This window comes from Micromesistius poutassou (assembly GCF_964030765.1).
Source record: "Micromesistius poutassou genome assembly, chromosome: 2".
Classification (NCBI taxonomy): domain Eukaryota; kingdom Metazoa; phylum Chordata; class Actinopteri; order Gadiformes; family Gadidae; genus Micromesistius; species Micromesistius poutassou.
Window position 1 is genome coordinate 1,228,124 of NC_140272.1, and position 14,709 is coordinate 1,242,832.

A 14,709-nucleotide genomic window follows, 5' to 3' on the forward strand; every position below is an offset into this window, starting at 1 on the left:
TTCACTTTTTCATATTCAATATTATACGATTAAAGACGTGAGGCATTTTCTTATGCCACACGTTGCGATATTGAGGTTGACAGCCAATAAGTGTATCACTTGTATCTTGTTTAACTATTTATACGGGACAGGAAAGCTCTTGTTATTATCAATACGTGTGTGTGTGTGTGTGTGTGTGTGTGTGTGTGTGTGTGTGTGTGTGTGTGTGTGTGTGTGTGTGTGTGTGTGTGTGTGTGTGTGTGTGTGTGTATATATATATATTTATATACACTTTAAAATTAAATCAACTTCACGTCAGGTTGGCTGTGGAATAACATTTTAAAAAAACATGCAATGCTGTGCTTTAATGTAGTCATTAAAGCACATTAGAATCCTATGTCTGTTCTATGAGATGCAACATGAAGCCAGGCTCTGAACCTTTACCTTTGCTCCGCTAGAGGGCAGTAAAAGGCAGCATAACTGCGCTTTATTTTGTATCTCGTCGGCACGAAGAAGAGTCGGCAGTCCTCCGCGGAAGTGTACGAACATGGTACGACCCATGTGTTGCTGTTGTCTTTCCATTCATATTCAAACTTTAAATATCATGAATTGAATTGCCTGTAAATGTGACGTTAGTACGTTTTGAGATTGGATACCCGATCCGTGTGGGGTCCCACTTTAGTCTAGCTAAAAGCAATCGTTATAGATTGATTTGCATGGCTAGCATGAGCTAACGTCACCTAGTGATCTATGACTGCAAACATCTGTAGCTCCTGTAGTGTGTTAATCCTTTCATTTGCATAGGTCCTGGAAAACGGAGCACTGGATACCAGTATGACTAAGGAAAACCCATGGACTATACCTCCCAATGCTCCAGCATGCATGGAAAAGCACTTGGACTGCGCGCAGTACAGGGCAGGTAATGGGGTTTTAAAATGGCTAATAATGCACGTGTTGCTGTTTCTTTGATTTTTTTCGGAATCGGAATGATCCGATTTGGGATAAGGGGAAGTTAAGCGTTGTTTATATTTTCTCTGGTTACAGCACGAAGCCATGCCGTTCCATTGAATGTCATATGAACTCCCTTCATTGTTATCCAGATTTTTTTTCCCCTTTTTCTTTCTAGATGGCACACTGCTTCTGGGGGCCTCCAGTCTAGCGGGCAGGTGCTGGTTGGGGTCTATATGGGTTTACAATGAGCCCGGAAAGGCCCCAAATGAAGGATTCTGCAAAGCCGGTGTACAGACAGAGGCTGGCATCACGGATCTGAAATGGGTGTCCGAAAAAGGTGTCCTCGTTGCATCTGATTCAGGTGAGTTGAGAAGAAAGATTGCAAAAATGTTTATAATTATAGCATAGGATCCATTTACTATGATTTGCGTCGTGTACATTTGTGTGACCGCTTTGCAGGTGCATTGGAGTTATGGGAGCTGTCAGAGGATGAGCATTTGTTGGTGAACCGCTTCAGTAAACATGATCATGACAACGTCATCACCAGTGTGAGCCCTACGGCTGGTGCCAGCACTGCTGTCACTGGCAGCATGGACTGCCGGTTAGATTACATTTTCTAACTCACTAATTAGTTGCCCATAATAAGCAGTAGTCTAAAATGTAAATTGTTGCCTTTCTGAGTTTTAGTATTATACGGACTTCATGAGTGTCTATGTATTCCTTTCTTGTAGAATCAAGATCTGGGATCTTGCTCAAGAGACGGTGGTCACCACGTACAATGGTAAGAAGACCAAGCCTGGAATGGGCGTAATTCTTGAAGAAATGATCATGTACTCATAAAAGTATCCTGAATGTGAAATATGCCATCTTATTCTAAATAGAAGAACTGAACTGTTCATTGTCTATACACATTGCAAAGCCTATTATATATTGTATTTAATTCATGTTCTCAATGGCAATTTATTGTAAGTCAGATTGACTAATCTTGGCATGAATAACTACAATGAAGTCACCACTTAATGCCTTGATTCCTTGTTACAGCACACACAAAGCCAGTCAGCTGTGTGGCCTGCAGTCCACTAGAGGACGCTCTCTTCCTCTCCTGTGGCCAGGTAGGTCCAGAGCAGGGTTCTGGATATAACACAGTAGTGCGGCCGAGCTGACACAATTAGGGACCCTAAGTGGCATGCACACACACAATATTAGCCAACATTTATGACTATGGCAAAGGTTCCACCAACACGTATGCAAGACAAAAAAACTATGTGTTTGCTGCTCAAGAGAACGATTTGAATATATTTGGATTATGAGCAGATGCATGTCATTACAGTGTGTTTGAGCACTGCTTAAATGATGTCACCACACGCATTACATTTATCATGTATTTTATTACTGTGGTATCTTAATTAGCAATGAATACCCAGGAAGGTTGATGTTGGTGGACTGGTAACCTTTAGTCTTCACGTCTCATGCAGGATGGCCGTCTACTGGTGTGGGACACGAGGAAGCCAGATAAGCCAGCCTTGCGATTAGGTGAGTTTGACGCTGAGGATAAATACATTTTGTATATATTTTGAACCGCCGCTTCCAAAGTATATCTTGAGCGGACCTAGCAGCGCCTTACCCGGTGGCTGATCATTCTCTAACCACTCGGGACATTTCTGGCGCCTCATCCAATTGCTTGCTTTGCCTTTGTGTGTCAGATCTGGAGGCCCCGGGCTGCTGTCCCACGTCCGTGGCCTGGCACCCTCATCAAATGAGCACTATTGCGTTTGGTAAGGCAGTGGAGGATTGCCTTTGGACTCATGTCCCAGATGAAATCCGCTGGTTGATGGTGGCTGTGTGTTGATGGTGGCTGTGTGTTGACGACGGCGTGCGCTCCTCTTTCTCAGGTGACGAGTTGGGTCGAGTGGCGCTGAAGGATTTACAGGGATCACAGCCCACCCTGACGAAGGCCATCCACAACCGCAGGGTCAGCGGCCTAGCCTTCTCCACACACGGGTAAAGAACGACAGCGAGTGTTGTGCTCGGTCAAGGCACCTGGGTACTCTCATAGTCAATTGGCAAAAACAACATAAAAGCTAACTAAAATAAATGTTTGCTTTTCTTGCTACAACAGTACCCCCTTGCTAGCGTCCGTCAGTGATGACTGTTCTGTTGCTGTGATGAACGCTGAACTTGCAGAACAGTAAGTGACTCTACTCTTACTCTACCCCTGTATTTTTAAATTAATTTTTTATTTTTAAGTGTAATACAAGCAAAACATTATCTCTGACGCATTATCTCTGACCCTCCACAGGTTAAGAGACAGGCGGCACCAGGACTTTGTGAGGGGGGTCTGTTGGCTCCACGGCGGCTCCGACTCTCTGACCACCGTGGGCTGGGACCACCAGGTGCTGCATCACACGGTGGGGGCCGCGGCCCAGACCAGCGCCCCCTAGAGACCAGTCCAGGTCAACCCACATCTGAAATACCGTCACTTGGAAACAAAACGTGTTTTGTTTCTCCGTTTTTCTACACTTATTTTGGTGGATTGGGAGATCATCTACAATGTGTTTTCAAAGTTTTGCTTATTTGTTTGGAATGGCGCCTTATCATTGTTAAATGCTGTGGGGCCCTGGCCTGAAAGTATTCAAATACTGTAGTTTCTGCAATTTCTATCAACTTTTTGACTGTATATTATGACTTGGCACTTGAGAAATTCAATCTGTAATATTAAAGTACATACAAAACAAAGCATATTATTGTCTTTATTTTGTGTACAAGTTCATCCAATAGCTAACACTTTACTTACAGAGAATATATCATAGGAGTTGACACATGCTATTGCATGCATAACTTCTTGTTGGCTGATATGGTTACCTGGTAACCTGCTGATTAAGCAATGTTGCAACACTCCTGTCCTCTGCTTATTAGAACTGAACTGAATGGGGCTTTTACAGTGAAGCCAGCAGGGTTCTTCTTTGAAGTGCAAGTTTAAATTAACAATAGACTGGCAGGACCAAACTTGAATGAATAAAAGCAGCAAACACTTGACTTTTAGAAGGCAGGCTGTTTCCTTTAACCCTTACTGCTTCAGCGGAGTTGATTTCCATTGCTCAGGAGTGCAGGCGGCCAGTTAAGGTCTTCACAAGGTCGCATATAATCCCATATAGCAATGTTTTCATTACTATTAAGCCTCTGTTGTACACAGACTTGCAGACCACTTACTTGGTACTATAGTACGATGGCTTGGTAGCAACAGCCAAATGTGATGAGATACAAATTCGTACTTCCAAAATGGATGTTTCAATAAACATACATTTTTATACAAAAATAATTAAATTGGATATTTGAGATTGGGATGGGCATTTGCTCAAGGATGCCTCCAGGATTTAACCCCGTTCCTTTACACTGGAACCACTCTCAGCTTCATTAGCCCTTTTAAGGTTGCAATGAGTAATCTGGTTTACAATTTAAATGTTTTATTTACAGACTTTGTTTTGTTGGTTAGTATTTGGTCCATTCTTTCAATATATATATATATATATATATATATATATATTTACAGTTCAGTTACAGCTACAATTAGCAATCAACTAGATATACTACACTTGTATATCTGCTCTCAATATTGGCACGTGCAACACAAACAATCAGAAGCTTTTCTGATTTCTTCATTACACAAACTGATATACAATCAATTTGATGTACATTTGAAAACATTGGTACATAGATACAAAACAAGAGCTTATTTTACTACTGTAGAATGTATCATTTTTACACATCTTAACATATGATATCTTATCATTAAATGAATCAATCATGTCCCTCATCTAGAAAATTGGTTCAGAAAAGTCCCATTGACTAAATAATCATTTATTTGTTAAACAAAATTAATGATTTACAATCAAATTATGTAACAACTGCATTGACCTTTAAAGCCTGAAAGAATATTGCAGTACTTATCCATTATGAAGCATTCCATATTGATAAATACTACGGAACATATCAACATTTTCAACCAAGATCTTGTTTAAATAACATCAACCAAAAGAAAAAGAAATGTACTTTTAACTAATGGTCAGAGTACAATTGTGGTAACAAGGCAATAATGAACTTTGGTACTGATGCAACAACCAGTGGCCACTGATGCCAGTCAAATTTGGTCCACCCATTCTTTTTTGTCTTTAAAGAATATGTTGCATATTTATGGCGCTTGCGCAGGCTCCCCTTTACTCACAAGGGTAATGGGTTGTTTGGTTCCAGGTCGCACTGTGAACGTCATACCATGTTGCTTTGACTGTATCTCGTTACTGAAAGAAAAAAGAAAGGACAACACAATGATTATTATAAGCTATTGAAATCATTCATATTATATACAGTATATATATCAACCTCAACTTATCGATGTGAACTCGTCACTGTGAAACAATGGGAACCTTACCTGGAGGCTGAGGCGTTGTCCTGTTGTTTCTTGGCCACTTTAGTTTCCAACTCCCGCATGTCCAGGTTTGCCTTTTTCGTAGGAAGCATATAGTTCTTGTTATTCTGTGGCGTGGTTCTGGGAGTAAACGGGATCTTTGTGTCCTCATCGGACAGTGGGGAACCCCATTCGTCATTGCTAGACTCCATCTCTCTCTTTGGGCTTATTTTGCTGTCCATCTCCTTCATCTTCTTCTGCAAAATGCTTAAGAGCGTGGCCTGGCTCTCTGAGACAACGGGCAACGGCTTCTGGACGGGCAGCCGAGGCAAGGTCTGGTACACCAGTGGTTTCACATCTTGGACCGGAGGCGGGGACGGAGCGGGTGCTGCGGGTTTAGGTTTGAGTGGAGGAGCCGGGGATGGAGCCTTTGTTGGAGCAGGTGCCACGGGTTTGGTTGGAGGAGCCGGAGCTGCATCGACAGGTTTTATTATTGGTAATGGTGCCTTCTTTGTCGGAGGATCGGGTGGAGGAAAGTCTGGAGGTAAATCCACAATGTCACTGAAATTAAAGTTGGAAAACTCTGGTGGAGGAGGGAGCAGTGCCATGGGTGATTCTGGTGGATTGGCCTCACTCTTTCTGTAGTCGAGTGATGGGCTGGCTTGCTTGACCTCTTGCTTCTCAGAGGCTAGTCTGCTGAACGACGGGGATGTCCCCGCTGACGTCCCACTAAGAGCTGGAGTGCTGGGTGCCGCTGGACTCCTGACCGATGGAGGGGCGAGGTGGAGTGGTTGGGTTTGCGCTGTTGACGTGGGCCCTACATCACTGTAAGTTGACCTTGAGTCCTCTTCTAGTCCATTCTCAGGAGTCGTGGAGGAAATTGAGTTTGACCTTGGTGTGACAACAAAGGAGTTGGGAGTAGAGTGTCTGTGCTTAAAACTAGTCTTGGGTAATCTGTGTTTCTCCCTTTCCTTTGCCGCTTGCAACAAGGCAAAAGGAGAAGTGGAGGACCCTTGACTTGATTCAGGACCCTTTAAGTTGCGCAGTTTGCGATCTATTAGGGGACTGAAATTGCCCTTCTGAATGGGAGACTCACCCCTGGCAACTTTTAAGAGATCTGGAGTTGAAGGTTCTTTACTGAACTTTGGTGATACTGGAGGGAGAGACGGCGCAAGGTCCTTTTCCGGTAGGCTTGAAATAACAGTTTTAGCCTCAGGCTGAGGTTGCAACTGTGCTGTCGTTACTGTAATGTTAGCTTGAGGCTTCATCGTGGGTTCTTTGTCCAGCTGGGTTTCAGCAGGGGCAGTTGCACAGATTGGTTTGGATGGTGGAGTAGGTGAGGCTTTTCCATCTACCTGGGCAGTTTCGGGACTGGAGGCTTGTAAGAGTAAGATCGGCTTTGGTCTTGGGTCAAAGTCCCCCTGCCCACTGAGAATGGAGGTTTTGGGAGCATTGTAAAGTTTAGCATTATTCTGGGGATTGAAACTGGAGGGTGTGTTCATCTGGTGGGAGGCAGCAGGCGAAATTGGCTGAATGCAATCGTCCATGCAAGAGATCGAAGACAACCGCGTGGGCTTTGGGGGCGGTGTCTTCCCTGGTTTCTTTGGCTTTTCAGACGGGGGTTTGGGTGGTGCAAATTTTGGGCAATCGGGGAGCTCTGGAACCATGCTTGGCGGTGGTGTAGACATTGGAGTGGAGGCACTGGAGTTAGTTGACGGAGGCTTCGGAGGAGTCATGGGTGGGGGTCTTAGCGAGGTGAGATCCTGTAATGCTGGCGGCTCCGAAGGAGGTTTTGGAGGAGGCATGGTAGGCCGCTGCATCATTGCCCTGGTAGGGCTGTCTAGTTCCCCCATGAAATCAGGGGGAGGGAGGATGAACTGTGTGGGTGGGGGTGGGGGCGCCACAGAAGGCGGAGGGGGAACGAAAATGTACCCCTCAACAGGATCAGACAAAGATATAGCCGATCCATTGGAAAGCCGATCTCCTTCTGCAAAACAAGACAGAAAATAATTGTTGTAGTTGTAGTTGTATAGCCTAGGACTATAAGTGCTGCATGCAATGAGCTTATCGAAACAAACATGGATTAAATGCCAACATTAAATAAAGGGGTTTATTATGAGGACTCAATGTTTTGAATGTTTTGCAAAGACATCAATTATGGAAACTGTTTGCACTCACTAAGGTGGGTGCATGACATCCTATTATTGATTTTAATAACATGCATTCACACCCACTTTGTTAATACATTCGTGGCCCAGCTCGGACAAAAATTGAAATGTAAATTGTGAAAGAGTCTATTTTTCCACTATATATGGAAGCAATCTCTGTGACGGTGCTGAAGTGTGATTGGTCAACCAAGACAAGTGCATGCTTTGCCCACAACTTTGCCCACATATCTGTGTCTGCTGAGCTATAAATCATGACCTGTACCATCACCCTTCACTCCGTTGAACGTAGAGAAGACAGGGACCGTTGGGATCGGAACCGCAACCCCGTAAACACCTTCAGACGAGGACTGTTGGGGAAAAAAGAACCACCGATTCAGAATGGACAATTAGCCTCTGGGATATATCTAACAGTTCAAACAAACACAGGACAAGACGAAAGAGGTTCTGCTCTACTGGCTGCTAGAACATATTGTGAACAAACCAGTTCTTTGTGACAAGCCTACTGCGATACCAAACATTCTTGGAAATAGATGAGCATTTCAGATTGTTGATTGATGTATCAGTGGTTGAATCCTTGAACCCACAGTGTGTCATCCGATTGGATGTATCAGCCTCTATGTAAAAAGTATGTTATTACAAAACTATAGCATCTCATTTTGAAGTTGTGGTAATTGTAATAGCAGAACGTTTAATCATCAGCCTTAGTCACACCTTGTTGAACAAGGAAAGGAAAGGGAAGGGAGGAAACACCTTGTATTCGCATCACAGGGAGTGTTGACTACGTTCAAGTAATAAAATGACATGCTGTCATTCAAGAGACATCTGCGTGTCCGTGTGTGTGCGCGTGCGTTCATGGGTGTGTGAGGGAGGGAGAAACAGAAGGAGAATGAATTAGAGCAGTAGGTTGTGTGCTTGACACCACTATAAATAAACACAGACATTGTTGACTCAATAGAGGTACAACAGAATAAACATGCAATATGTCCTTCTAAAGGGCAGTTTAAAAAGAATATTCAAACTAAGCTTCCTCTCACAATTAGTGATCTGACGAGATAATCTGGAAATGACGACGACCTGTCATGGATCACTAATTTCTATAGATCATTATAGGATACATTTTCAAATGTCCTTACTAAGGTTGTTGCTTATTTAACAATGCCATCCAAACAGTCTACAAATGCCGTACATTACAGAAACCTTCAATCAGTTACACATCAATTATTTGATATCAATCTAGAAAGGTCAAAGCAAGCATAGTTCTTCCAAGACAACAATGACAATCAGTACTCAATGCAGTATGTTTGTCCTGCATTAGACTGAAAGTGGTTAAAAGATAAACTATCTATCTGTTAAGAATTGGAATGAATCACAGCAAAGTCAAACATTAAGTACTCAATGCAGGACTTGAGTCATTTTGCATAACAAACGTTGCCTTTGTTTTGATTGGCGCTAGAGACTGGAAGTTGTTGAAAGCCGTAGGCTTTCAGACATGGAAAAAAACTTGGGCAGGGTAGAGTGTTCAATTCAGAAATCATTCATATATTGTTCACCGGATTTGTCCTCCCTATCAGTGCAAATCTAAGAAAGATTCTGGTTGCTTAGCGGCCCTGTCGATTGGCATATATAATTCAAACAGACCAAACACGTCATTAGGTCGTCCACGATGGTGTGATGCCCAATATTATAGCTCAATAATAATACTATTACTGCGTTATACATACGGTACCGCAGATTGCACTGATTTGCAGGCAACACAACAGAAATTGCGGCGGCTGCATACTTTTCATTTACGCAAGAAACAAAAAGGTAAAGCACATTTCCTTGGAGATGACAACTGTGAAGGGCTAATCCGGCGATGCCACGCCTCAGGTGGAATTGCTGCCAATTATGCGATGCGACGGTCCTAGCGACGGAATGCACATTTCACAACGGAGCCGAGGGTGTGTCGTCACACACGCCACATCAAACCCTGGTTGATTTTTTTTTATGGATTTTTCGACGGTGACTCAGGTCTGGTCACGGTGGCGTGGCGCTGCAGAAACCCTACGTTGTGCTGGGTGTGGCGCGCACGACGCATGCCACAATGGCAGTACACAGAGCACTCCCCACATGTGGCGTACGTGCGACAACAACACAGACGGAGGGAAAGGCCAGAGGTTTACAGCCGAATGGCTGAAACTATTTAAAATGATCAGTGTGGTAACAGTGTTGTATGGTCGCGTACACCTTGAGTCCGGTGGAGCAATGGAAGTCATGTGTCACAACGATAATATAGAGAGAGACTGCCCTATTGGCTTTTGCATGGCAAGGGGAAAGGTTAACACGAGGGTTATGGTTAAGTGTTGAAGGAAGTAGTATCTTAGAAACACTATATGAAGCTGTGTTTTGTAGATCTGGTCAAGATACCAAGACACACAGGTTCATAAGGCAGCTTTTTTCACACGCAATCAAAATGTTGGTGATGTCAGAAGATTAGAATGTGGCCGTCATAAATAGGGTTAGGGTTAACATTTTATTAAGGTAGATAATGTTGGTACACTAGTACAATGGAATGCAGTCACCTGGCTGTTACTACTCAGCTATAACCCAGACTTGAAGCAACAGGGACGTTTATTAAAGAGTTGTGAATGTTTAACATGAGGCAACAAAGCTGTTTGCTTAAGTTAGCTTACGATATGGTGCTTGACCGTGGGTCGGGAGCGCACTTTGGCCGTGCCCGTGTCGGGGATGGCCGACGAATCCAACATCAGACCCATGTTCTGTGAAAGGCCGTTCTCTGAAAGGACAAATACAACAATTCACTTTATTTAGTTTGGTCAGTGAGCTGGAAATCGGGCTAAGATTACAGATTAGAATTTGATTTGAGTTTGGGTCCAATGACGGAAATAGGAAAAGAAAAATTGTGAGAATCAGTTGGCTTAAGTTTCAAGGCTGCGCCACATTAGCTTAGCAGGGGGTTACCAGAGACCTCAATTGGTTTCCTCAAATGCACGCCAGTAACAACGTCCTGTCAAACTGTCTATTGTTCCTTACTCAAGTACTACAGTGTACTGCATTGAGGCATGACTGTGGAGACCTCTGTTATTGGTTGTCAGTCAACATAAGCCACAAGTTATTCTATAGTCCTTCAAAGGCAGTTTTCTCGTTGACGACAAAGTGATTAAAGTAAGATTACTTTGTGATCGGATTTCATTTAATGACCCATTCAATTTGTTGACCTTTGTATCAGTTCTCACACATCTGTAGCATCTATATATTACCAGGAGTACAATTAAACACCTTTTGAAAGTAACCAATTACAGAAAGACGCTGTGTCAGCCTATTTAGTAGTAGTATTTTGGGTCAAAAGTCTTTAAATTACCCCAGCCTGGGGTAATTTAAAGACTTTTGAACCAAAATACTCAGCACCCTCTGTGTTCAACACCTGTTCATCATTGGGTCGTTGCGGATACTTAAGAGAGAGAAAGTAAGAGAAAGTGTCTCAAAGCAATTACACTCTTTTTTGTCACGTTGCAATGTCAAGCCTGCTGCTTTTGAGTAACTGTTGAGAGACAGCCAGGTCGAGTATTTACATTCTTCTTTGATAACATTTTCGGTTGTGTGCTGAATAATAAACTAATCAGGGCACTAATGATAGAAGATCAATGTTATCATGACATGTTTGGTGAGCATAACCTACATAACAGGCTTACATTCATATTTTGTATTGAATTTCCTATTCCAAAGACTGATGGAAAAACACTAGGAAGTCAGTTAAGTTGTTATGCTTATCGTGTAGATATCGTGTAGATCTGTGGTCAAGATCATTTCAAATGTAAACATAACATTGAACATGAAATCTATCTATCTAGTTAAAAACAATCTGCAGCCTAGTCTGGTTCAAGATAACAAACAGCCGGTTCTGGCTTCATTCACCAGTCTCCAGTTTATACTCCACTTTATACTCCAGTTAAAGGGTGGATCTAGACCAGGAAACCTATCACTCTAATTCAAATGATAGGGTATGGCTGTCATGTAGCCTACATGGATGTACATACAGTGCGCATGTCTGCTGTGCTTTGCATATGCAAATGTTTCTGACTGTGAAGTCGTATTAATATCAAATGATAGTTCTAATCACACTCAACTTCAAAACAACTGTCAGGAGCATAAAAATAATGAAATGACCGTGGGACCGCCTAAACCCTGACAGGCTCATGTTACCTATGGCATTCTGGACAACTCGTAACTCACTGGTGGAGTTCTACTTGTCTTTTAGTAAAGCAATCATCAGTGAGATGAGACGCATGCTAGACATGTCACCGCTTTAAATAGCTGAGGTTGTTACAGACGGGATTTTAAGGCTTTTAGTGGCTCAGGGTTCGTGTAGATAAGCAATATCTTACGGCAGAGTTTATGTTAACTTCAGCGCTCAAGGCTTCGGATTAAAAGTTGTGGATTCAGCCCTAACATGTCTATAAGCGTCGATCTGTGAAAGTGTGAAAAGTTAGTGTAGCCTACTCACCCATCGTCTGGATCTTAACAGGACTGCTGGTGTCAAAAAGGGACTGCTTCTTTCGACCCAAAAAATGTAAAGTTCCCTTCTTCATGATTATTGAAAGTACAGGTCTAACGTTAGATATGAATTGTTTATGAATATGAAAAAATACGTGAGCCTAACGCATTTTTTTTGGGTTAAATCGCGTCCCCTTGTCTGGAAAAATATACCATGAGCTCCACGGAGTTGTGGACGACAGGTGCACAGGCGGGCAGGCTGAACTCGACTCCAGTGATTTGATGAAAACTTTGAGAGAAAATGGAGTTGACCCCGCCTCCGGCGCTGTCACCGTCAGCTATCTCGTTACGTGAGCAGGTGAGGCCCGCTGGCTGGCACTGGGCGCACGCCTTTTATAAGGGGCCAATTAAGGTAACACCTGTAGATCAAACATGTTAATCAATAGGCTGTACTGTTTAGCGAAACGATTGTGTTTTTAAGTAAATAGGCGAATACAAGTTCATAGACCAATGTTCCTTCAAGGCTATAAGGCACTGGTGGCACTAGAAAGTGTCCTATATAGTCAATTCATAATTAATAAAGCATTGTTCTGAAATGGATCGTGAGTAAACAATTAATAAACAGCTATAAATTATTAATATGATATGGCTTTAGAAAGTTAGTTAGTTCATGATTTACAAACTATTTACATTAAACCTAAACATTGAATAACGCTGGAATTCATGGAATTCATTCATGAGTTCAGGTAGTGGAACAGTATTTTGCTTAGCTCTAAAGTTAGGTCTATGCCTTAATAAGCATTTATCAATAGCATTTAAATGCTGGAAATGCCTAAAGTATACCATTGCAGCAGTGAATGGTAATGCTTCAAGTTATTCTAATGTGCTACCAGACGCCCAAGTTATCAAGTAGCCTATAAAAAATTATTTTGTTAAGTAGGTACTACCTTAGAAGACGTGTGTCCTCCTAATGACTATGTACGTAGATATGTAAAACATGTATGTCTTATTAATGCCTTCATTATAGCCCAATAGGCCACCTCCAGCAGCCTCCTAAATGTACAGGCCCATGTTGTTATTGAAGAACTGCTCTCTGCTCATAGTTTATTCTCTCTGTGGTCCAAATATATATTTTTTGTCTGACCATGGATTTCTGTCAGCTCTGTTGACAGTGAGCAAACTGCAAAGACGCAGTTGAGGAGCCTCATCTAAACAGGATCAAAAACCCTCTAAGCTCTTAGCGGGCCGACCCGTAAGACCTCACAACAACAACCACCACCACCAAGCTCACTGCTAAGACCCCCCCCCTTTGGATGAACCTCAGCCAAAGACTGCCTTGTTACAGGAGACAAACATCATACAAATATAATCTGTTTATTACAAATATTAGAATAATAACAATAATAATAATAACAATGATAATTTGTATATTATTATATATATATTACACAATTCTGTGTTACTGGTCCTCACATATGGATTGAGTGGTATTATATTAGTCATACTAAATTGTACACATCCTGGTTGGTAAGTTTGATGCTGTGAATGAATCGTTTACCATGGATATGAAACAATCTTCGAGGGTTTTACATTGAAGGAGTGAACGTGAACCTTCCTGTAGCTTGTTATGTTATGTAATGCCCGAGGACGGCAATGAACAAGCTGTGCTTTTATTTTTGCCCTCTAGGGTCGTTTAGGTGAGGCAGGTGAAGTGATGTGATGTTCTGCTCCGCCTCCACCTTCACCTGGCTGGAGACTAACTGAACTGGTCGGGCCTGTTCCACTGTGTGGGAATCCACCATGCCCTGTTAATGTCAGGGAAGAAATGCTCAGAATGTTCTGGCACGGCCCCCCCCCCCCCTCACCTGTGCTTCACCCGTACCCGGTTCACAGCAGGCCTCACTGCGTCTCTGTAGCGTGGCTCCGCGCATGTAGTGTGGTGATCCACGCAGGACTGACTATGTCATCATTTATCAATGTCATTTAAATGCTGGAAATGCCTCAAGTACAATTGCAGCAGTACTATGTAATACTATGTAAAGTAGAAACAAGTAGTAAGGTATGGATGGTTGTTACTTGACATGAGCCCACACAGAAGTCTTAGCTAATGGTTTATAACTTACTGAACTAATCATGAATTGCAGCATTGTTATTTTTTTTAACAGTGTTATCAACACATTGTGAATAGTTTGTAAAGCATCAACTCACACTTTATAAATTGTCTTATAAATTGTCATAAACCATTATCTCATCATGTTATAAATAATTTGTAGCTTGAATTGCTTACTGATGAGTATTCATGTAGCTACAATGCTTTACGGTTGATGAATTCACTGTGAATTTCTTTAAATGTTGTGAGGGACGTCTTCTTCAGAGTTGATACTACGCACATGGTGGGGAAAAGGCTGACTGTGTTTGTGGTGCCACATGAAAGCAGTGGATGTTTTCCCGGATTTGATCTCGTCTTTTAACCCTGTTTGTACTCAAAACAGTCTCAGAGATTGAGATCACACCGTAGGTAGGCAAGGCAAGGTCATTTGCACATGAGGGACCTCAAACTTCCCCCTGTGGGAGCTGTTTCTACCAGGATGTTCTGAGTCACCTTATTGTTCGACCAAATAGAAATTCGATCCAATCCTGGTCATTTGCATTAGGTGTGTCTGAGGCGGCTGCAATTCAGGGACTCTACTATGAAAGTTCTAAAGGTAACCATTC

The 14,709-nt window shown here is 42.5% G+C and overlaps 2 protein-coding genes across 3 annotated transcripts; one reads left to right on the forward strand and one right to left on the reverse strand.

Moving 5' to 3' along the window:
• The first annotated feature begins 506 nt into the window (after positions 1-506).
• wdr77 (WD repeat domain 77) lies at positions 507-3,657 on the forward strand. The gene is made up of 11 exons (XM_084464463.1): positions 507-529; positions 784-898; positions 1,106-1,291; positions 1,390-1,531; positions 1,662-1,711; positions 1,972-2,042; positions 2,406-2,463; positions 2,634-2,705; positions 2,823-2,931; positions 3,050-3,118; positions 3,230-3,657. The coding sequence occupies exons 1-11, from the start codon at positions 527-529 to the stop codon at positions 3,369-3,371; spliced, it is 1,017 nt and encodes a 338-aa protein (XP_084320589.1). The 5' UTR covers positions 507-526; the 3' UTR covers positions 3,372-3,657.
• Positions 3,658-3,704: 47 nt separating this feature from the next.
• Positions 3,705-12,246, reverse strand: LOC311338907 (uncharacterized protein). Of its 2 annotated transcripts, none has more exons than XM_084464254.1 (5): positions 12,005-12,246; positions 10,173-10,276; positions 7,763-7,847; positions 5,357-7,319; positions 3,705-5,225 (listed from the first exon to the last, which is right to left on the reverse strand). In XM_084464254.1, the coding sequence occupies exons 1-5, from the start codon at positions 12,087-12,089 to the stop codon at positions 5,120-5,122; spliced, it is 2,343 nt and encodes a 780-aa protein (XP_084320380.1). In that variant the 5' UTR covers positions 12,090-12,246; the 3' UTR covers positions 3,705-5,119. The 2 variants fall into 2 exon arrangements, with proteins under 2 accessions (XP_084320380.1, XP_084320379.1); XM_084464253.1 differs by having other exon boundaries at positions 7,757-7,847.
• Positions 12,247-14,709: the final 2,463 nt, after the last annotated feature.

What these genes read in the sequence shown, in the direction of transcription:
- wdr77 (XM_084464463.1), top strand. An exon ending in CTGCGCGCAGTACAGGGCAG is followed by an intron (nt 899 to 1,105) that starts GTAATGGGGTTT and finishes TTTTCTTTCTAG; the next exon opens with ATGGCACACTGCTTCTGGGG. An exon ending in CTAGCCTTCTCCACACACGG is followed by an intron (nt 2,932 to 3,049) that starts GTAAAGAACGAC and finishes TTGCTACAACAG; the next exon opens with TACCCCCTTGCTAGCGTCCG.
- LOC311338907 (XM_084464253.1), bottom strand. Translation starts at nt 12,089, where the DNA reads ATGAAGAAGGGAACTTTACATTTTTTGGGTCGAAAGAAGCAGTCCCTT. An exon ending in CCACGGTCAAGCACCATATC is followed by an intron (nt 7,848 to 10,172) that starts GTAAGCTAACTT and finishes TTTCCCCAACAG; the next exon opens with TCCTCGTCTGAAGGTGTTTA. An exon ending in AGTGAAGGGTGATGGTACAG is followed by an intron (nt 7,320 to 7,756) that starts GTCATGATTTAT and finishes CTTGTTTTGCAG; the next exon opens with AAGGAGATCGGCTTTCCAAT.